This window comes from Muntiacus reevesi, chromosome 18 (assembly GCF_963930625.1).
Source record: "Muntiacus reevesi chromosome 18, mMunRee1.1, whole genome shotgun sequence".
Taxonomy (NCBI): domain Eukaryota; kingdom Metazoa; phylum Chordata; class Mammalia; order Artiodactyla; family Cervidae; genus Muntiacus; species Muntiacus reevesi.
The window spans coordinates 47,955,971-47,978,182 of record NC_089266.1 but is presented as its reverse complement, the minus strand read 5'-3'; the positions used below and the strand labels follow the sequence as shown (position 1 = coordinate 47,978,182).

Here is a 22,212-nt window from a genome sequence, read left to right as displayed (position 1 = left end):
CTGAAATGAAAAAGCATATACAAAGAACCTTGCACCGTGTGCGTGCTAAGTCGTGTCTGACTCCTTATGACCCCACAGACTGTAGCCCATCAGGCTCCTCTGTTCATGGAATTTTCCAGGCAAGAATCCTGGAATGGGTTGCCATTTCCTACTCCAGGGGATCTTCCTGACCCGGGGATTGAACTAACATCTCTTGGGTTAACATCTCCTGCATTGGCAGGCAGGTTCTTTACCACTAGTGCCACCTGAGAAGCCCACAAAGAACCTTGCAAAGTAGCTATTTTTAGTGTCAGGTTGAGAGACAATACTGCTGTGTCATTTTGAAGAGTATGTGTGTGTATGAGCGCATGATTTGACAGTAAAGTGCTTCAGGGGAAACTGCTGTCCTTGGCATGATTATAGACGCCAGAAAATTAATAAAGTGAGCAAACACTAAAAGACGTGTTTGGCTGCATAAAAACAACTGGTTAGACCATTTATGTAAACAGCTTAACATTTAAGGTTTACTTATCATGCAGCACAATAACAATGATATATATCATTAAATATGCATCAGATTAACCTTGTGAGTTTTATTTGATTACAGCAGTACTCTCTAAAACATTTTTATAGTTAATTGCTTGTAATGTTAATGCTTGTATAGTCTGTTCACTATTTACATCAATTAAATGAGACAGAGCTCCTGAGTGTGTCCTACTTTTGAGGTAAGCCTGGATTGTCTATCCTTGATTGCAACTATACATTTGCCCTATGACCTGCAAAATAACGTACACCTTCTTTACTTTTGTATAGTGAGGAAGATGCTAAAGAAGAAGGCAGCGAGACTTCCTTGGTGGTCCAGAGGTTAAGAATCCACCTGCCAAAGCAGGGGACACGGGTTCGACCCCTGGTCCAGGAAGATTCCATATGCCTCGGGGCAACTAAGCCCATGCACAACAACTATGGAGCCTTTACTCTAGAGCCTGAGAGCCGCAACTACTCAGCCTAGGTGACACAACTATTGAAGCCTGTGAGCTCATGCTCTGCAACCAGAGAAGCCACCACAATGAGAAGCCAGCACACCGCAACTAGAGAGTAGCCCCTGCTCTCCACAAGTAGAGAGAGCCTATGTGCAACAATAAAGACTCAGTGCAGCCAAAGCAAATGAATAATAACTGTTAAAAAGGGGCTTCCCTGATAGCTCAATTGGTAAAGAATCTGCCTGTAATGCAGGAGACCCTGGTTCGATTCCTGGGTTGGGAAGATCTGCTGGAGAAGGGATAGGTTACCCACTCCGGTATTCTTGGGCTTCCCTTGTGGCTCAGCTGGTAAAGAATCTGCCTGCAATTCGGGAGACCTGGGTTCGATCCCTAGGTTGGGCAGCTCCCCTGGAGAAGGGAAAGGCTTAAAAAAGTCAAACTCATTACTAAATTGTTTTAAAAGAAAAAGAAGCAGGCAGCAAAAGAAAATTCTGTTTAGTTGCTCAGTGTTTAAGAAACCTACAGGTTTCCAGTAGATAGTTCTTTGATTCAAATAACGAAAATATTCCAATACTGACCACTAGCCAACATAGCCTAAAATAATTTCTAAGCAAGTCCCAAGGTCATACAATGGAGCACTTTTGGAATTAAAATTAAAACCACAATTATAATTTATTTGACCCCCACCATGAACTAGGTACTATACATACACCATCTTATCCTCATAAAAGTGTTATAAATTAGGTATTATTTTCTTTTTATGTATGAGGAGAAAAGAGGCACAGAAAGGTAATAATTTGCCTAAATGCTTGAAGGTTGTCAAAGGTGGAACAGGATTCAAATTCAGGAAAGCCTTCTTTCCTGAAGCCTCCTTTCAAACTACATACCTTTTCAATTATATTAATTGGTTTCTAACAATTCATGTTTCAAACATTTACTTGTTGGTTGCAAAAGAGTGTAGACTGCCTGTCATCAAATTACACAGAACACTTTAGGAGTCTGTTTGGAAAGCCAAAAGTCTGAGGCCTTGTCCATCAGGCTGAAAGGCATGCAGCTGGGCTGCCTAGTAGGCATTTAAAATTTTCCAGGTAAACAGGAGTCATTCAGCAATAAGACATTCCTGATTCACCTAACTTTTTAGATCCTACCCCAGACCTGCTGTTCCAAGAGACAGACATCCTATGTGTTGCAGAGATCAAAAAGAAGACAGGGAGGGAACTGCCTGCCAGTCGAAGGCTTAGGACTTGGCACTCTCACTGCCAGGGCCCTGGTTCCATCCCTGACAGAACTAAGATCCCACAAGTTACACAGTGTGGCCAAAAATTAAAACATTAGTGAGGTGAGGAAGAGGCAGAAGAGATGGGTAGCAAAGGGCTAGATTCATGAAAATCAGCCTTAATGACCCTGGGATTATGAAAATCCTAAAACTTGCTAACTTTTTAGCTTGAATAGCCAGAGGGAGTTTACTAATTATATTTAGACAGACCTGATTTTAATTCTGGCTGTACTACCTAGGAAATGAATGACTTAGAGTAAGAGGTTTTACCTCTCTGCGCCTCACTTTTCCTTATCTGAAGAATGGGTTGCAATAGGGTCCTTTAGCAGAACTTGTTCCTTCTTGTTCACTTTTGAGATCTCTGCATGAGTGCTAAGCCACTTCCGTCATGTCTGACTCTGTGTGACCCTATGGACTGTAGCCCACCAGGTTCCTCTGTCCATGGGATTCTCCAGGCAAGAATACTGGAGTGGGTTTGTCATGCCCTTCTCCAGGGGATCTTCTCAACCCAGGGATCAAAACCACGTCTCTTATGTCTCCTGCATTGGCAGGCGGATTCTTTACCACTAGTGCCACTTGGAAACTTTAGGGAGTCCTTACTTATGCAGAAGCACCCCAGATACACTGCTGTGTAAAGAAACAACTATATATAGACCTTATATTTCTTTAAGTAGATTAGCAAAAGTACTTCAATCCTTCCTCGGCAGAATGGTCATGGTTGAGGGTGATCAAGTGAGAAGAGCAGTCTAGCAACTGAACCTAAATCAGGGACATGGAGAATACACTGGTGGTGGCGAGGTGGGAGTGGGGAGGAAAAGGGTGAGAGTGGGAGTCTGGGATTAGCAGAAGCAAATTTGTATATATGGGATGGATAAGTAACAAGGTCCTTCTGTAGAGCAGAGAGAACTATATTCAATACTCTATGATAAAGTGGAATAGAAAAGAATATGAAAAAGAATTTATTTATGTATATATATGTGTAACTGAGTCACTTTCTTGTACAGCAGTAATTAACACTGTAATTTAACTATACTTCAATAAAAGTGAATTAAAAAAAAGGGACTTCCGCAGTGGTCCAATGGTTAAGAATCCGCCTGTCAAGGCAAGGGACGCAGGTTCAATCCCTGGTCTTGGTAGATCCCACATGCCGCGAAACAAGCCCTTGAGCCCTAGAGCCTGTGCTCCGCAATCACAGAAGTCACCGCAGTGAGAAGCCTGTGCACTGCAACAAACAGAATCCGCCACTCTCTGCAACTGCAGAAAACCCACCCGAAGCAACCAAGACCCAGCGCAGCCACAAAGAAATAAATAATTTAAAAATCAATTCATTTTAAAAAACCAAAAAAAGCAATCTAGGAACCTCCTAGAAGGAATACTACTATTCCCTAACTCCTTTGACTAGGGTGGCCACAAAAGGAGAAAGATATGGAGGGATGGAGCAAATGAAAACAAGAGGATCGAAACACTCCTGAATGGAAGAGGCAGCAACAGAGGCCGAAGAGGCTGCACCAGCCCTGAGCTGGGCCGTGGTGGAGTCAGTTTTTTTTTGTTGTTGTTGTTCAGTTGTGAAATTGTGTCCAACTCTTTGTGACCTCATGGACTACAGCACGCTAGGCTCCTAGTGTGTGGACTCAAAGAGCTGAGCCCTAAGGAGCTGCAATCCCTGGGCTCAGGCCTTTGGTGGAGTGGAGCCGTCTCTATTGAGTGCATCACAGGAAACTCCTTGCCTTTAAGAGACCTTGTATTTGGCACAGAGCTCTGCTCCCAGAACTAAATCTCTGGCTGATTTACATTGACCAGCGTTATCTGAGTTTAAAGGGAAGGAAGTTGAAATGGGGAAAGCATGGCTAGATTTTTAGATGTTCTGTTTTTATCTATTTGTACACCACAGTACAAACAGCCACCTTAGATACAGGAAAAATAAATAAAAGAGGAGATCAAGTTTCTAGTCTTTCAGCACTCTCGACAAGGTAACTAGAAACGACAGATCATCATTTTCATAGGGAGGATCGCTCAGAAACTGCACTTCGGATTCTAACCACTGCGATTAAGTGGTGGGAGAGGAGTTTTGGGCAGATTTTGGACTCAATCGATGGTAGCCACGTTACAGAGCCTGATGGGAGGATGGAATTTTCCTTGTTGGGATCTGAGTTCAAAAATCAACCTCCTCAGTTAGTGAAGAATGGAAGGGCATGGAGAAGGTGCTATTAGTCTGTCCTGAAGGTCACTCTTTAAAAGTATTAGTTCAACAGGGACTGGTCTTAATATTGTTAATGTAACTTTCTGTCTTCAAGAGGACAAGAGTTGTTTTTTTCAGGTTCGTTGGCAGACAAAGCTTAGTGATGGGGCAACAAGGTACTGAGTTGTCTCTCCCAGGACAGGTTAAACAGAGGGTGCACTGGGACGCATGTAAGAGGGGTACTAGATCCAGACTTGGGGAGGTCAGAAGAGATGTACCTGAGGAAGTGAAGTCTAATTTGAAGTGAAGGTACCTCAGCAAAGGAAACTTGGAAGTAGTGCCTAGGGGCAAAAGGAGGTACTTCTACCTGGTGGGAGAATGAAGAGTAAGATGGGGGCAAAAATGACAAAGAAAGAGAAAGACATTGGACCCTGAAGGGTCTTCTTCAAAGAGTGACCATATAATTTACTGTACAAACAGAGACACTTCTAGGAGTGAAATGCAACCTCACTAATTATACGGGGACAATAGGTTTAAACCAGGACTGTTCCGAGCAAATAGGGACTTATCATCCTACTCAGACAGAGGTCATGTTCAGGTGCATGGCCCTCTGGTGAAAGCATAAACTGGACATTTCCTCTTTTTACCTTACACAATCTTTCTTTTGCCTGAGGACTTCACACATGCCTTTGCTTTTACCTGCTCATTTTGCAAATATTTGTCCAGGAGGTTCTTGTGGGTACTGAGGTTACAAAGAAAACCTATATCCAAAGAAACAGTTCTAATACCGTTAAACCGTTTTAGCCCTGGTCTCTCCTCTTAGCTTCAAACTTATTTATATCATTTCCATATGCAGGTTGCAAAACAGATCTGAAACAGAATCTTTCATTTCTCCTCCAATTTGTGTTCCTCATGTTATAACTGATGCCACTGCAATGCTGAAGGCAGAAACTGAGAAAAGCACTGCTTTCATTACTGTTATCCTTTCCCTCACTATGCATTTTTAATTTCTCCACATCTTTCTTAAGCACAATGACTAAATTGGGGCTTAGAATTCTAATGAGGGCCTAACATCAATTGAAGAGGAAGGGTAATTTCTAGGTTCTTGAATGCTGTGTTTCTAATGAATAGATCCCTGCATCATGTGGGACTGTTTATCCACAAGAGTACAACACTGATGACTCATATTCAGTTTGTTGACAATGATGACGTCCAGATCTGGATATACGCCCTAGCCAGTATCAAAAACTTTCAGTTTAGGAGAAAAAAACATGAAGATAAGTTCTAAACATTTGATGCCAGTTTCTGTTTGTGGAGGTGAGAGTGGTTGTAAAGATGTTGGTGAAACACCAGTACACTGTTAAAAATGGATGATTGAAAGGGCAATTTTAATGCTTCTACTATCTATTTGCCACATAACTGCCAGTGATTCTTTGTAAAACAAATCTGATAAACAATCTGCCTGCAATGTAGGAGACCTGGATTCAATCCTTGGGTTGGGAAGATCCCCTGGAGAAGGGAAAGGTTACCCACTGCAGTATTCTGGCCTGGAGAATCCCAAGAGGTCGCAAGGACTCAGATAGGACTGAGCAACTTTCACTTTCACTAATCCAAGGCTGCAATTAAAACAAATTTGATGATTCCTTTGTTCTCAACCCTTCCATGGTATTCTGTCACATTCTAATAAAATCCAAAGTCCAACGGTGGCTTACCAGATACATGATCTGTCTTCTGCCTATTTCACAATTTCTTTCTCTAATTTCTAGCTTCTTCTCCAACATGCCAAGCAATCTGGGCTATTTTAATTGCCATTTCTTTTCTCCTAGAACAGTTTCTCTCTAGAAATCCACACAGCTACCTCCCTTATTAATTATTAGATTTCAGCTTGTGATGTAGAGGCCTTTCTTGTTTGCCCCATCTAATACAGCATCATCCCATCACTCTTATCCCTTTGTCTTGATTTTTTAAAAAACCTGCCACATTATTGGGCATTAGCTATTACATAGTAATATAGTTTATGTGTTGCTTATTGTCAATCTCCCCCATTATTATATAAGGCAGAAATTTTTATTCACTGCTGAATTCCCAGCATGTACAACAGTGTCTTCTCATTAAATATTTGATTAATGAATGAATAAACAGATTTTCAGGATACAACATATGTAAAACTATTCTATATTTGATATGCTTCATGTCAATAATGATATGTCAAAAAATATCTAAAACAGTGTATAGCAAAATGTTAAATTACATGGGGGGAGCTGGTTTTCACATTATTTTTGCTCATGCAAATATTCTTTTTTTTTTAGAATGAACTTGTATGACTCAGATACTAAAAAAAAAAAAAAAAAGAATAAAGAAGCCACGCTGGCAGAAAGTGTAAATGAATTCTATAAGAGGTTCGGCAAATTTATGAATGAAAGACTTAAACAGATGTAGTAGCATAATGGTTAAGCCCAGCAACTGTTCGGATCCCCTTTCCATACGTGATCTAGCATGTGATCCCAAGTTATTCACAAGGCAGCTTCTAAAGGTTTTCAGCTGGAAAATGGGGATGGTAACAATTGAGTGTCTACCCCACAAGGTTGTTTCTGAAGATTAAATGAGACCATGTTTGCAACCTCCTTTGTACAATACCTGGCATGCACTAAATACCCAACAAATGGCAGCTATTACAATAATTAGTAGTAGTAACAAGAGATGTCGGGACATACCTAGCCCTCAAGATTGACATCAGAGTGGACCACCACATCCTCTCATCATCGCGCCTCAATCTGGGCCCCTGAAGCCCAAAGAGGGGATGGTTCTTTCCAAAGATGATAATTTCGACGTTCCAGGAGCATCTGAATCAAACGTACCCAGTGTACCCTTAAACCATTCAGGCAGTCTGATTAATCCACGAGCGGCACTGCAAGACCCGGCTTCGAGAGGCCACCCCGCTCGCCGTCCTTGGGCCCAGGCGCTTAGCCTCGATCTCCTTCGAGGCTGTAACAAGGGTGGGAGTGGGAATGTCAGAAAACACAAAAGCGGGGCAGTACTGGCCCGCTCCGGCTCAGCGCACGTTGGAGCAGATAAAACGGCGGCACCAGCCACCGGCCGGCCTGCGGCGACCAGCAACACGCCCTCGGGAAAGGGTAATTACTGGTCCCACTCAGAACTCGGGCAAGCGGCTCAGAGTCCCAGCCTCTCAGGCCTCTCTGCAAGAGGCCGCGGCGGGAGCACGGCGAGAGCCCGGGAGCCGGGCCGAGACAGGGGCGGTGGCAGGAGCGCCACCCGCGACCGGGCTTCGACGGCCGGGGCGGGGCCTGGGCGGAGGCGGCGGGCGCGCGGCCCGCTCGCGCCTGCGCCGCCCGCGGGGAGCGCGCACGCAAGGCTCGGGCGCGCACGCACGGCTGGCGTTTCCTCGGCGCGGAGGAGGGGAACGCGCTGAGGTGAGGCACGAGGCGCTGCGGGGCGGTTGGCCGCGGCCGTGAGCCCCACTCGCGGGACGAGGTGGGAGGCAGGGACTACGAGGGGCGGCCAGGTTGCGGGAGGGCTGCGGGCCCTGGTGGCTTCAGGGGCGAGAGGGGCAGGCGGGCGGGCGTGAGGCGCGGGCCACGCGGCGCGGTGGGGGAGGGCGACACGGACCGGGACTGAACCCTGGGGCCGCGCCCCGCCTCGAGCCCGGCCTGCCCCGCCCCCTGAACGGCCCGCTGGGTCTCCGCCTCGGCATTCCTGTCGCTGCTGTGGTGGAGTGCGAAATCCCGTTCTCAACAAAGGGCTGACGTGACCCTTTGTTTTCAGATAGGCCTTCCAAGTTTTCAGATAGGCCTTCCAAGTAGATACTAAGTGTGTATAGAGCTGAGGTTGTCTGAGTCTCCAGTAAAATGACGCCCGAGGTCATATAGTTAATGGGGACCAAGTGAGGCTTCGAATCTTGGTCTGCGAATCTCTTCCAAGCCTGCCCCTGTCCTCAGTACCACACCGAGGAGGAAAGGCTCTTCACGCCCCTTTCCTCCTCCTCCCAGTAACTTCTTGAACTTTGGCAAATGTTAACTTGGAGGTAGCATCCACCCTTTCATGGATGTTAGTGTCAGTAATGTCTCCAGTGAGGAGAACGGAGTGGAGAAAGAATATTCTGCTTACTGCAATCTTGTGCTTACAACATGGAGCATTTATGAGGCTATGTACATCCTTTAGTTCCCCATCTCTGTTAATCTCTGTTGAAGTGACGCTGCTGTTCACTAGCTGTAAGACATTGTGCAAATAATCTTTCAGGGCTTCTTTCCCTCCTTGAAAAAGTTCCATGCTAAAAAAAAATAACACGAAAAAGTTCCATGCCTCAGAAGATTGTAAGGATTCACAGATAATCCACACACAGTGGTGCCACAGTGTCTAGCTTATGAGAAAACGTCAATAAATGTTCGCTGTTTGTGGCCCAGACGGTAAAGTACCTGCAATGCAGGAGACACGGGTTCAGTCCCTGGGTGGGGAAGGTCCCGTGGAGAAGGGAATGGCAACCCACTCCAGTATTCCTGCCTGGAAAATCCCATGGACAGAGGAACCTGATGGGCTACAGGCCATGGGGCCGCAGAGTCGGACATGACTGAGCAACTGCCATTGTTTTGTTACTGAATGCATAATACCTCTTACTGAACTCGTGTTTCTTCAAACTCATTTTTTCGGGTTTGGAGCAGAGGGAGAATTACTCCGACTCATCCTGAAGAAGACAAGTTCATTGACAGCGTTATCTGAGCGTTGTATACACTTAATGATGACTTACTCTAAGCTAAAACTGTCAGGTGAAAAAAGTCACTGTCGGAGAACTAAAGATAAACTAACCTTTTTGTAGAACTAATATTTATTTGTCCATTGTTGTTGTTTAGTTACTAAGTCGTGGCAGACTCGAACCCATATCTCTGACATTAGCAGGCAGATTCTTTACCATTGAGCCACCTGAGAAGCCCTCATTTGTCCATTACATTTGTGTTTATTGAATTCTTTCTGCTTGGCACTATGTACCAAACACTTTAAGACATACAAATTTGTATTTGATGTGGTCCCTGCTTTTGTTAGTTTAGGAGTGGGAAAAATATGCATTCAGAAGTAATTCTCACAAAGAAGAATGTAAACAATGCTGAAGAAAAGAGAGAAAGAGATAAAAGGCTATGGGAGATTAGAAAGGGGGGATTTTTTTTGGCTTAGGGTGAGATAGGAGTTCATTTATGTCTTCAAAAAGGTGACTTGGTATATTGTACATACCTACTTCCCTAGAAGTCCAATGGCTAAGACTCTGCGCTCCCAATACAGGGAGCCCAGGTTCGATCCCTAGTCAGGGATCTAGATCCTGCAGGCCTCAACTAAGACCTAACACAATCAAATAAATAAATATAGGGGAAAAAAATTCGTTCAAATAATAAATTAGTGAACAAAATGTATGTTGTAATAGATTGGATTCCTAACTTTTCTAGTAATAGAAGTTCATTCAGATTAAAGTATTATTGGAAAGACAGAGAAATGAGGGAAAAAAAAAAAAAGCTTAAACAGTTAGGCTACCCTTGGGGATGGGAATCTCAAAGAGCCAGATCTCATGGACCAGATTCTTTGGCTAGTGAATGACTGAGCTCCAACTACCCTCTGTCCTTGTGTATCTTACTCAATATTCAGGTTTCTGTAAGACCACATTGGATTGCTTTAGCTGCTGTGGAGGTGGAGGATAGAGTCTTGTGATACACAATCCCACCACCAAAGCCTTATGAGATGTGGGAGAGTCAGTTTTCCAAAGGATGGAGGGCTAAGGAGAGAAGTGATGCCAGGCAGAGAAAATCAGTTGTTGTTTATTAGAACTGTGTAGCCTTTATAGAGGACTTAGTATAGGCTAGGCACTATGGTATATTATTTATGTGACTTTTGATATTTAACCCTCAACAGCTCTAGGAGGTAGGTATGATTGTAGCATATCCATTTTACAGAGGAGGAAACGAGCTTATAGAGATAAAATAATTTGCTTAGCCTTAGCAAAACTAGGATGTGGTACAATTGAGTACATTGCGTTATTTTCTCTTTATCTTGTCCCTTTGAATTATTTCCTTATCCAGGTGCCACTTCTGTTTGTTCACAGGGAGTGGTCAGCAGCTTCGGTGTATGTGTTGGCAGGTTCTGAAATCTCCTTGAAGCAACTCAGATTAAAGAAGATCTCCAGTTTGCCAACTGGAGAATGGACCGATTGGGTTCCTTTAGCAGTAAGTACTGTGGGAACAAGTCCCAGGTTAATATTCACAGTAAACTAAAGTGGAAGTTGATCAAAGAAGAAAAATAAGTACTTTGAAGTTAAACAAAGTCATTTGAATATGATCCTAAAAGAATAAGAATATCAAATCAAAATAAAATCAACCAATACTACTGATTGCCCACTGAATACTTGACACAAACATATCACCCTAGGTCTTATAAGAAAACTAAGCTCAGATGGACCATGCATAGTATGATTAACCCATAGTTCAACTGAAAAAAGCAGTTGGAATTTAGCTTTAGAACCAATAACATATTCCAGGTGCTTTGGTAAGAAATAATGTCAATGGTGGAATAAAGGAAATGCTCCTGCCCTCTGTTTTTAGCAGACCTTGTATTCTCAGAGTAAGCTACAGTGTAATAATAGTGCAGAGAACTATGGAGTATGTTTGAAATAAATCCAGGCAGCCATAACTGTGGAGGAAGTAAAATATTACTTTTTCTCTGATTCTGAAGATAAGAGATTTGGCAGAAATAGAAATACACTGTTAGATGTTAGTAGCGTCCCAATGAGACGAATTAGAAAGGCACATTTGGAGTGTAGACTCTTAAGCGATTTCTTAAGGGGAAATCTAATTTGGTTACTCATCACACTCCCTATATAAATTTAGGACAGAGTGAAGTTCTCAGGCACATCTAGTTTAAATCTCATTTTATATACAAAGAAAATCTAAATGAATTATCCCCATGCTAGGAGTGTAACCTGAAACCAGTCTACCTTTTAAAAATAATTTTTAAATTTTTAAAATAATTTGTAAACTAAACTTTAAAAATTTGATTTGGTAATAATTTCAAACTCATAGGAAAGTTGGAAGAATAGTACAAAGAATCCCCATACACCTTTTGCAAACCTTTTACCTTGTTTGCATATATTATCTCTATAAATACACACATTTACTTACGTAAATATGTGTATATAAGTAGATATACTCCATTTTTTTCCCCAGAATCACTTGAGGCTAAGGGACATACGTCATGGCCTTTACCCTCAAGTAGTTTAGTGTTTATTTCTTAAGACTAGAGATATTCTGTTCTAACCTCAGTAGAGTTACCAACTTTTGTAAGATAACATTGATAAAATATTTTTCTCTAACCCACCATCTGTATTCCAGTTTTGTCAGCTGACTCAGTAATGTCCTTTATGGTGTTTTTCTTCCTTCCTTCCCATACAGGATACAGTCAGAGGTCATGTCTTGGATTAAGTTTAATTCCTTTAAACTGAAACATTTTCACAGCCTTTGTCTTTAGTGACTGATACTTTTGGGGAATCAGGCCTTTTCCTCCCTTTTTAAAAATAGAGGTGTCTCATTTTGGGTTTGTCTGGTCTTGCTGTGTCCCTCATTAGTGATATTAATTTTGAAAACCCAGTCAGGGTGTGCATTTAAGTTCTTCACCATATAATTGTTTTTTTCTCTTATGTATAATAAGCAACCCATAAGGAGACACTTTCTCAGACCATAAAATATTTTGTTCCTCATCAGAATTTCTCCCTAGTTAGCATCCATTGAAGCTTTTTGCATTTACTATGATGGTTACAAAATGATTTTTTCCCCAGACCCCAGTACTCCAGCACTCTATATATATTTATTAGTTAGCATTTTATTGTAGTCAAGAGACCTCTTGTTTCACTTATTTGTTTAAGTATGGATGCATGAATTGCTGCTTTCTCAATGATTTATAATTTATTTTCATACTTAGTTATTTTGGTTCTCAGATTGTCCTAATTTGACTGCTGCGAGTCCCTTCAAGGTGTCTCTTGCAGCCTTGTGACTTGCCCCCACCCTCCATCACTTTGTTGAGCATCTCCTTACTTTTTGGTATGGCTCCGCATTCCAGGTGCATCTTACCTTCCATCACCCAGCCCTGGAATTAGCCGCTTCTCTGAGGAGTCCTTAGTCCTTTTAGAGAGGAATGACATTAGAAACCACGATCTGGTCATTGCTTATTGCTGCTAGAGTGTGTTGTCATCTTGGCTTTTTTGGCCCACAGAACTCGGAGATATATGTGTGTATATGCTATAAACATATATACCAATATATATATTCACATATACATGTATATACCTATAGATAACACTTTTTAAGAAATCATGAGTTCACATTGATACCTCCAGTTTATCTTTATAGGTTTTTTCCTTGTTTTGTGTCCTTTCATTAGTGAAAACCCTGGCTCCCAAAACATCAGCACATTTGCTCAGTCTTTTAATACATCCAAAATTATTTCAGAATTTTGTGGGTACCACAACATAAAGCAGACCTACTTCAACAAATTCAGGATTTGTTTAAAATTCTCTGCATCACCCAGTACTGAAGGTCTGTTAAATATTCATAAATTGCTTGGATTGGTTCTTTTTTTTCCCGTTCTCATTGTGGCTACAGTATTCTTTTGAAATACTTTTGGGTTTATCTGTTTGTTCTGCTTTCAATTTTTCTTTCCTATATTTACTGATTTAATTTTTAATTTGTAGAACATAAATATACTTCCAAAAGTCAAAACTATGGAGATTTATATATATATATAATTGTTACTCCTTATGTTTCTCTTCCACTCCATTCCATTCCCTCTCATTCAGCCCTTCATAGGTTTCCAGTTTCACTGTTTTCTAGTTTATCTGTCCTTTATTTCTTTTCACGAAGTCAAATAGACATGTATATATATATATTTTTTAATTTATTTTTAATTGGAGGATAATTGCTTTACAATGTAGCATTGGTTTCTGCCGTACATCAGCATGAATCAGCCATGGGTATACATATGTCCCCTCCCTCTTGAACCTTCCTCCCACCCCACCACACCCCTCTAGGTTGTCAACAGAGCACGAGTTTGAGCTCCCTGTGTTGTATAGCAACTTCCCATTAGCTATCTGTTTTACATATCGTAATGTGTATTTTTCAGTGCTACATTCTCAATTCATCCCACCCTCTCCTGCATCCATAAGTCTGTTGTTTGTGTCTGAGTCTCTATTCTTGCCCTGCAAATAGGTTCATCAGTACCATTTTTCTAGATTCCATGTATATGCGTTAATATACAGTATTTGTTTTTCCATTTCTGACTTACTTCACTCTTTGTAACAGTCTCTTAGTTTCACCTGCCTCATTAGAACTGACTCATTTGTTCCTTTTTATGGCTGAGTAATATTCTATTGTATATATGTACCACAACTTCTTTATCCATTCATCTGTCCATGGACATTTGGGTTGTTTCCATGTCCTATCTGTTGTAAATAGTGCTTCAGTGAGCACTGGGGTTCATGAAATGAATTTATTTTTGTTTTTCCTAATTTCTTACTGTAAAGATAGCATACTATGTATCTTTGCATCTTCCCCTGCCCCCATTTAATAGTATCCTGGAAATACTATATTACTTTGTGGAGTTTTTTTTTTTTATAGTTGCATACTACTCCATTATGTGGATATACCATAGTTTGATCAACTTCTGTCCAGTGCTTGGACATCAATATAGTTTTTTGCAGTTACAATTAATATTCTAATGCGTAACCTGGTATTGTTGGAGGTGTATATTCAGGTAGATTTTTAGAAGTGGAATTCCTGTGTCTAAAGATAAATGGACATTTCAGTTCAGTTGCTCAGTCATGTCCGACTCTTTGCGACCCCATGAATTGCAGCGTGCCAGGCCTCCCTGTTCATCATCAACTCCTGGAGTTTACTCAGACTCATGTCCACCGAGTCGGTGATGCCATCTAGCCATCTCATCCTCTGTCGTCCCCTTCTCCTCCTGCCCCCAATCCCTCCCAGCATCAGGGTCTTTTCCAATGAGTCAGCTCTTCGCATGAGGTGGCCAAAGTATTGGAGTTTCAGCTTCAACATCAGTCCTACCAATGAACACCCAGGACTGATCTCCTTTCAGATGGACTGATTGGATCTCCTTGCAGTCCAAGGGACTCAAGAATTTTCTCCAACACCACAGTTCAAAAACATCAATTTTTCGGTGTTCAGCTTCCTTCACAGTCCAACTCTCACATCCATACCTGACTACTGGAAAAACCATAGCCTCGACTAGACGGACCTTTGTTGGCAAAGTAATGTCTCTGCTTTTTAATATGCTATCTAGGTTGGTCATAACTTTCCTTCCAAGGAGTAAGCATCTTTTAATTTCATGGCTGCAATCACCAGATAGTACTAAATTCCCTTATATAGGAGTTGTGCCATTTTGCATTTCCATAGGCGATATATGAAGATGCCTATTTCTCTACAGCTTGTTGAGAAACTATATTATCAAGCTTTTGAATTTTTGCCAGTCTGATGGGTGAGAACTTTCTGCTGATTGCTCTTATTATGAGTGCAGTTGAATGTCTTTTCATGTTTAAGGTCCATATTCATCTCTCTTTTTCGTAATTACATCTTCATGACTTTCACAATAGGATTTTTGGTTCTTTTTTTTCCCTCTCAGTTTTTTTTTTTCAATTAATTATTTTGGCTGAGCTGGGTGTTTATTGCTTTTCTTAAGTTTTCTTTAGTTGCAGCAAGTGGAGACGACTATTTGTTGTGGTGTGCAGACTTCTCATTGCTGTGGTTCTTTTGTTGCAGAGCACAGGCTCTGGGAGTACCTGGGTTTCCAGTAGTTGCAGCATGTGGGCCCGGTAGTTGTGGCACATGGAATCTCCCTGGTCCAGGGATTGAACCCATGACCTCTGCATTGGCAGGCAGATTCTTATCAACTGTGCCACCTCGGAAGTTCCTTTCTCTCAGTTTTTAAAGGTTCTTTCTATGTTAAGGATGTTAGCCCTTTGTCTATGATATGTTTACAAGTATTTTCTTCTAGTTTATTTGCTTTCTATATTTAGTTATTTTTTTTTTGCCAAAAAAGAGATTTTTGTTTATCTATGTAGTCAAATTTATTACTCTTTTATTGCCTCTGGATTTTGAATGATTGTTAACAAAAAAGTCTTTCCCTCCTCCTAGGTTGCAGCAAAGTTCTGGAATCCTTTGTGAGGGATAGTTTGGCTATATGTATCAGAAATTTTCTGCATACTCAACGGTTGTAGCTATAGGAAAATAGAAATCCTGAGGAACAAAATGTGAAATGTTATATATTAGGTTGGTGCAAACATAATTGCAGTTTTGGACCATGAATTTTAAATCATCATAGTTAGGCTCAAAGTTATCTTTATTAATCAGAATAGGAAGCATTGAAATCAACATATTTTTGCCAACAAGAAATAAGTTTATTTATTCTTACAATGTAAAATCCATGTTTCGGGATTCAACAAACTCTTGGAAAGCATTTTCTGCCTCCTGCTGGTTATTAAAACATTTTCCCTGCAAAAAGTTGTCAAGATTCTTAAAGAAGTGGTAGTCAGTTGGCAGGAGGTCAGGTGAATATGGCAGATAACTTCGTAGCACAATTCGTCCAACTTTTGAAGCCTTGGTTGTGCGACTTGCAGTCAGGCGTTGTCATGAAGAAGAATTGGGTCCTTTCTGTTGACCAGTACCAGGCATTTTAGTTTTTGGTGCATTTCATCAGTAAACCGAGCATACTTCTCAGATGTAATGGTTTTGCTGAGATTCAAAAAGCTGTAGTAGATCAGACTGGCAGCAGGCCACCAAACAGTGACCATGACCTTTTTTGGGTGGGAGTTTGGCTTTGGAAAGTGCTTTGGAACTTCTTCTTGGTCCAGCCACCGAGCTGGTTGTGGCTGGTTGTTGTATACAATCCGCTTTTTGTTGCATGTCATAGTCTAATCAAGAAATGGTTCACTGTTGTGTGGAGTAAGAGACGACGACACTTCAAAATGATTTTTTTTTTTTTAAATTTCAGTCAGTTCATGAGGCACACTTAACAAGCTTTTTCACCTTTCCAATTTGCTTCAAATGCCAAATGACCATACAGTGGTTGGCACTGAGTTCTTCAGCAACTTCTTGTATAGTTGTAAGAGGATCAACTTCGATGATGACTCTCAATTGGTTGTTGACTTCCGATAGCCAGCCACTGTGCTCCTCATCTTCAAGGCTCTCGTTTCGTTTGCAGAACTTCTTGAACCACCACTGCACTGTATGTTCATTAGCAGTTCCTGGGCCAAATGTGTTGTTGATGTGCATTGTCTCTGCTGCTTTATGACCCATTTTGAACTTGAATAAAAAAATCACTTGAATTTGCTTTTTGTCTATTATTTCTATAGTCTAAAATAAATAGCAAGTATTAAGTCATTAGCAAAAAAAATAAAGCAAGAAATGTGCATTAAAATGTTGTATAACCTAACCACATTTATTTAAGAATTATTCCAATATCAAATGGCAAGGTTCAATAGTGCAAAACTGTAGCTACTTTTGCACCACCCTAATGTACAGGAACATTGACTTCAGCATTTTTTATAATAGTGAAAAATTGGAAATAACACAAATGCCCAACAGTAAGGAACTGGTTAGACTAGTGATTCTCAATCTTAGACTCCATGTTTGATTTTTATGTTTTTAAAGCCTCTCTTACTATTTGGAAATGAAATGCATAGATAACATATCTATACCCATGATTTCAAAGAAATAAAAATAATGCCCTAACTATACTATAAAGGATAAATAAAAGAAGTAATATATAATAAAGTAATTTGTAAGAAAATAATACCTATCTCAATATGTTTAGTCATTACAGTGGAAGACATAATGCCTTAGTCGTCAGATGCTTGTATTCATATGTTGAATCACTGTGCATATTACAACTACAAGTGCACAGTGATTCATGCGTGCTGCATTGGTGATTCAGAAATACCACAACTTGAGTTAAGTCTTAGTAAAATTCTGAACACAACAAGATAAAATCTCCTCTTGAAGTAATGCAGCTGTCTTCCTGGAAAATTCAATACATATTAGAGCTAACAAAAACATTTTGTCTTATGTGTAATTAGGTTTCAGGTCATGTAATTATGAATAAGTTTTCACCTAACTTGAACATCTGGTGGGACATTTGAAAGTTGTGCAGTAGACAGGCCAGTTCTGTGGTGTGTAGTAATGTCTTGAGTGCTGTAGGATGTCTAGCGTCCCTGGTCCCTGCCTGCTACGTGTGGTAGTGCTCCCTAGTCATTATGGCGACAAGAAAGCATCTCCTCAGATTTACACAGTGCTTTCCTAGGAGGCAGTTGAAAACCACTAGGTTAGCTAATTGATATACTGGAATATTATTCATCCATTAAAAAGAATAAGGGAGATCTATGTGTACTGTCGTGATAGATGTTGAGAATATATTGTCAAGTGGGAAAAAAACAGGCTATAAAAGCATGTGGTATCTCACGTTTGTTAAATATACACACACATACAAGGAAGAAAGGCTGGAAGTCAGCATGTTAATAGAGGTTGACATTCTTTTATTGTCTAAAATTTTTAAAACTATAAGTTGGATTATTTTTTGTAAAATTCTTGACACAAGAGTTTAAAAGCTATTTAAGTCAGTCATTGGTCAATTTTTTTGTTATCGTTGAAGAAAATTTGAGGAAAGAAAAACGTATCATTAAAAGGATGTGAGGAAGAAGGTAATTTGATAAAAATTGACTTTTAATATAAAATCATTTTTGTTTTAAATGGGAGAAATGGGGTAGTTTCTGTTCCAAATATTTACTTTGAAGCTATGGCCAGAAAGATTACCTTTCTTTCCTCTGTCACCTTTCTACAGGTCTACATGTAGAAACAAAAGAAAAGAATAATAATCACCACTTAAAGGAGGGAAAGGTGCCTTGAAGAGTGTTTCTTGGATTTTAGGAAGAAACATCATATTACAGAATGTGAGAAACGTTTGCCCCAGGCCAAACAGATTAAATCCCTTCTCTACCTTCAAAGCCTGTGTTCTTAGATTCCTGTGGATCACAAGAGAACAACTCTGCTATGTTGCCCTGACTGGAGAGTGGCAGTTTGGGGCAGCCAGGGACACACATGTATGGGTTTTTATAACTTTAGAGAGTTTGGGTTGTACTCCTTGCCTTGGTATTTCAGAGACAGTACTGTCATTGGAACTGGAGGAAGGTCTGCTCTGTTCTCTACTTACTGTGGGAGAAAGGGAAGGAGCTGTCCTAGGTTTAACTCCCAACTCAAGTATAAATTAGTACATCTCAAGATGTATAATTAGAGTTTTTGCCCCCAGCTTTTTATTATGAAAAATTTCAAACTTGTAAAGAACTTGAAGCAACAGTACAGTGATTACTTGTAGCCCATTACCCAGATACAGCAGTTATTAACATTTTTGTCAGATGGGCTTTATCTGTAACTGTATATGTGTTAGGTAGGTATGTGACATTATTTTCCCATGGGAAAACTGTGGGCATTATGAGACTTCCAGTTAAAACTTGTGTTTGTTTCTCTGCAGGTGCCATATCTACTTAAATGCTTGAAATAGTAGGTACTGTAGGAAGGAACAAAGCTGCCTGAAATAAAAAGGAACATCATTTTTGTGTTTTCTTTTTTTTTTTGTCTTAAGTATACATTTATTATACATTTTTAACAAAAGTAAATAACTTCTATATCGCATTATACATTTTAACAAAAAATGTACATTATACATTAATTATACACTTTTAACAAAAGTAATTTCTATTTTGCATAGAAAACAGTGGACTGCAGAGTGAATAATACGGAGAGCTGTCCTCTTACGCAAACATTTAACAGATTAGCAGTTTGTGAAAATAAATGCAAAATGAAGTTTTTGATAACTACACATCCCTTTTACACTTCCTTAAAGTGGCAAAAGTGAACACTCAATAACATCATCCAAAGATATAGCTTCTCTGTAACATAGGAAAATAGGTAAAAATACATAAACTTTAAGTTACAAGTATTAATCAATGGTTTGGATGTTTCAGTATTCTGTCTAACAATTAGGGATCCAATGATTATCCATTAATTAATTGAATCCTTGGTTTAAGCTACCTTAAGATAATTTGGAAATTATCTTCGAGTTGACACTACAAAGTATAACTACTTTTGAAATCAAAAGTTTTAGAACAATTATTCAATTTAGTTGAATAAAAAGGTATATTTTTGTAATTGAAAACATTATATAGGTGTATAATCAGTTTATTTAATTAGTAAAATTTTAAAACTTGAAGAAAACTCAGGTAGAACAAAACGTATGCTTGTATTATATGTAAAACAGAAAAAAAATTGAAAACTATACCATTCAGGTATGACCTAAATCAAATCCCTTACAATTCTACAGTGGAAGTGGGAAATAGATTTAAGGGACTAGATCTGATAGACAGAGTGCCTGAAGAACTGTGGATGGACGTTCCTGACATAGTAGAGGAGACAGGGATCAAGACCACCTCCAAGGAAAAGAAATGCAAAAAGGCAAAATGGTTGTCTGATGAGACCTTACAATTAGATGTGTAAAGAAGAGAAGCGAAAAACAGAGGAGAAAAGGAAGGATATACCCATTTGAATACAGAGTTCCCAAGAATAGCAAGGAGAGATAAGAAAGCCTTCCTCAATGGTGAAGTGAAAGTGAAGTCACTGTCTTGTCTGATTCTTCGCAGCTCCATGGACTGTAGCTTACCTTGCTCCTCCGTCCATGGGATTTTTCGGACAAGAGTACTGGAGTGGGTTGCCATTTCCTTCTCCAGAGCATTTGTGTGTTTTCTTATTTGGAATGAGCTCATCTTGTCTCCATGAACTTTTCAGCACAGTGTATTACCTTGTGTAATCATTTGCAGATTTCTAGCTTCTGGTGCTGAAGATAGTCATATGGTGTTTTAAAGCTAGTAATTTTTCTTTATGTTCTAGATGATCCCTCTGATAAGCCACCTTGCCGAGGCTGTTCCTCCTACCTCATGGAGCCTTATATCAAGTGTGCAGAATGTGGTCCACCTCCTTTTTTCCTCTGCTTACAGGTAACTTGGGGAGGCTTGCCTAGTTTTATAGGCATAGTAAATTCAGTGGTGACTTTCAGTTGCTCAGAAGGACCGTACCTTGTTAAATCTATTTTTTCCGTCAGTCTTACACATTTTACCAGTGAAAAATTGGAGAACAGAGCACGATGGATGAGATAGTCTGTTGAATATTCCACTTCCTCCTTATCAACCTAATGCTGTTTTTGCCAGTAGATTTCAAGTATTGGGACTACAGGAAGTAGAATTGGAGGATTATTCCTTTTGATAGCCCCTGTGACACTGTTTTTTATCTTATTAAAGAGTGATGTTTGGGCAGGTGACAAAGGAACAGAGTGTTCTGTTGATGATGATAGTAATTGCAGTACTGATAAGTGCCTACTCTGTGCCAGGCTCTGTTTTGAGTACTTTGCATGAATTAACTTTTAAATCATCACTGCAGCCCTAGGAAGTAAGTAATGATTAGTACTCCTATTTTACAAAGGAAACTCAGCCAAAGAGAGGTTAAATAATTGCTTCAGGATCACACAGCAAATACCATATTTTATCAGATCCAGAATGCTATTGATTAAAAGAAACATCCCAGTTTCAGAGATGTTAAAGTGTAAAAATGGCTGATGGAAGTTGTAATACACTTTTTACTATAAGATGAATCCACATTTCAGAGTTTTAAAATATGACAAAATATATCTTAGAATTGCTGAAATATGCTAAGGGCAAGGATTCAAATTTAGACAGTCTGCTTCCAGGGCTTATGCTTTTCTATAAGGAGGAGTTGTCCTAGGAATAAGTCTTTTTTCCCAGATTGTTGTTTTTTCTCTATGAGGGCCTTTGAAAAGCTGTGATCATGAACCTAACCTTTGAGTTGTGGCTGCCAACAAGAGTAAATGAATTCTTAAAAACTCATTGAAGAGTAAAATACCCACCAGTCATCTTCTATCCTTTAAGAAAGCATTTCAAAATGTAACTTTTTGGTAACTTAATTTTCGTTTCTTCTTGCAGTGTTTCACGCGAGGATTTGAGTACAAGAAACATCAAAGTGATCATACTTATGAAATAATGGTAATGAAGTTGTAAGAATTTCCCTTCATTTTCAAATTTTATACTGGATATTATTCTTTCTTCATCTGCAAGTATCTGCCTTTTCTTTCCCCCACGTCTGAATTAGGTAATCATTGCCTAATAAACTTTTTGGGATTTTATGGATCTACTAAAGCATTCAAGTCTGAAAATCATTTTACATACTCAGATTTTTGGTTTGATTTAGAAGGAATTTAAAGTGTTCTTTGAGATGTACTATGTAAGGATAGTGTGTGTGCTTTCTAGGTTTGTTTATAAACATAGTAAATGTATTGTTGCTGTGTTTGCCTAATGGTATTTTTATGTGGTTCGTGTAGGCAGTGGTGAGATTTATGTCTGGCGCTCCACCTTCTCGGCTTTGGAGAAATTGGTTACCCTCGGAGAGTTAAGTTGTAAATTGAATATAGGATCAATGATAATAGTAATACATAAAATCACTTTGAAGAGATAGATTGACTCATAGGCCAGAGTAAGACTTCTCTATAATTTGATTGATTTTTTTGACACCTGTAAAGAAGGAATGAGGGACGGATGGATATTAGTAGTGTCCTTCCAGTATCTTGGAGAAGGAAATGGGAACCCACTCCAGTATTCTTGCTTGGATAATCCCATGGACAACTGG

At 39.8% G+C, this 22,212-nt stretch overlaps 2 protein-coding genes across 10 annotated transcripts in view; one reads left to right on the top strand and one right to left on the bottom strand.

The window, feature by feature from the left end:
* ACACA (acetyl-CoA carboxylase alpha) overlaps window positions 1-7,697 on the bottom strand; it is a 271,850-nt gene extending 264,153 nt beyond the window's left edge. For all 4 annotated transcript variants that reach the window (XM_065911051.1, XM_065911053.1, XM_065911050.1 and 1 more), the window contains exon 1: window positions 7,129-7,697. Coding sequence is in view for 1 of the 4 variants with exons in the window: in XM_065911052.1 (XP_065767124.1) it covers window positions 7,129-7,166 (38 nt within the window). In the remaining 3 variants the exon portion in view is untranslated. The remainder of the gene's footprint in view (window positions 1-7,128) is intronic.
* Window positions 7,698-7,780: 83 nt separating this feature from the next.
* Window positions 7,781-22,212, top strand: part of TADA2A (transcriptional adaptor 2A) — a 45,800-nt gene continuing 31,368 nt past the window's right edge. For 4 of the 6 annotated variants that reach the window (XM_065909305.1, XM_065909306.1, XM_065909304.1 and 1 more), the window contains exons 1-4: window positions 7,781-7,845; window positions 10,515-10,635; window positions 20,407-20,513; window positions 21,513-21,572. In XM_065909305.1, the coding sequence (XP_065765377.1) occupies window positions 10,611-10,635; window positions 20,407-20,513; window positions 21,513-21,572 (192 nt within the window). In that variant the 5' untranslated portion in view covers window positions 7,781-7,845; window positions 10,515-10,610. Of the gene's footprint in view, window positions 7,907-10,491; window positions 10,636-20,406; window positions 20,514-21,512; window positions 21,573-22,212 lie in introns of all 6 variants that reach the window. The other 2 variants (XM_065909302.1, XM_065909303.1) reach the window with 2 other exon arrangements.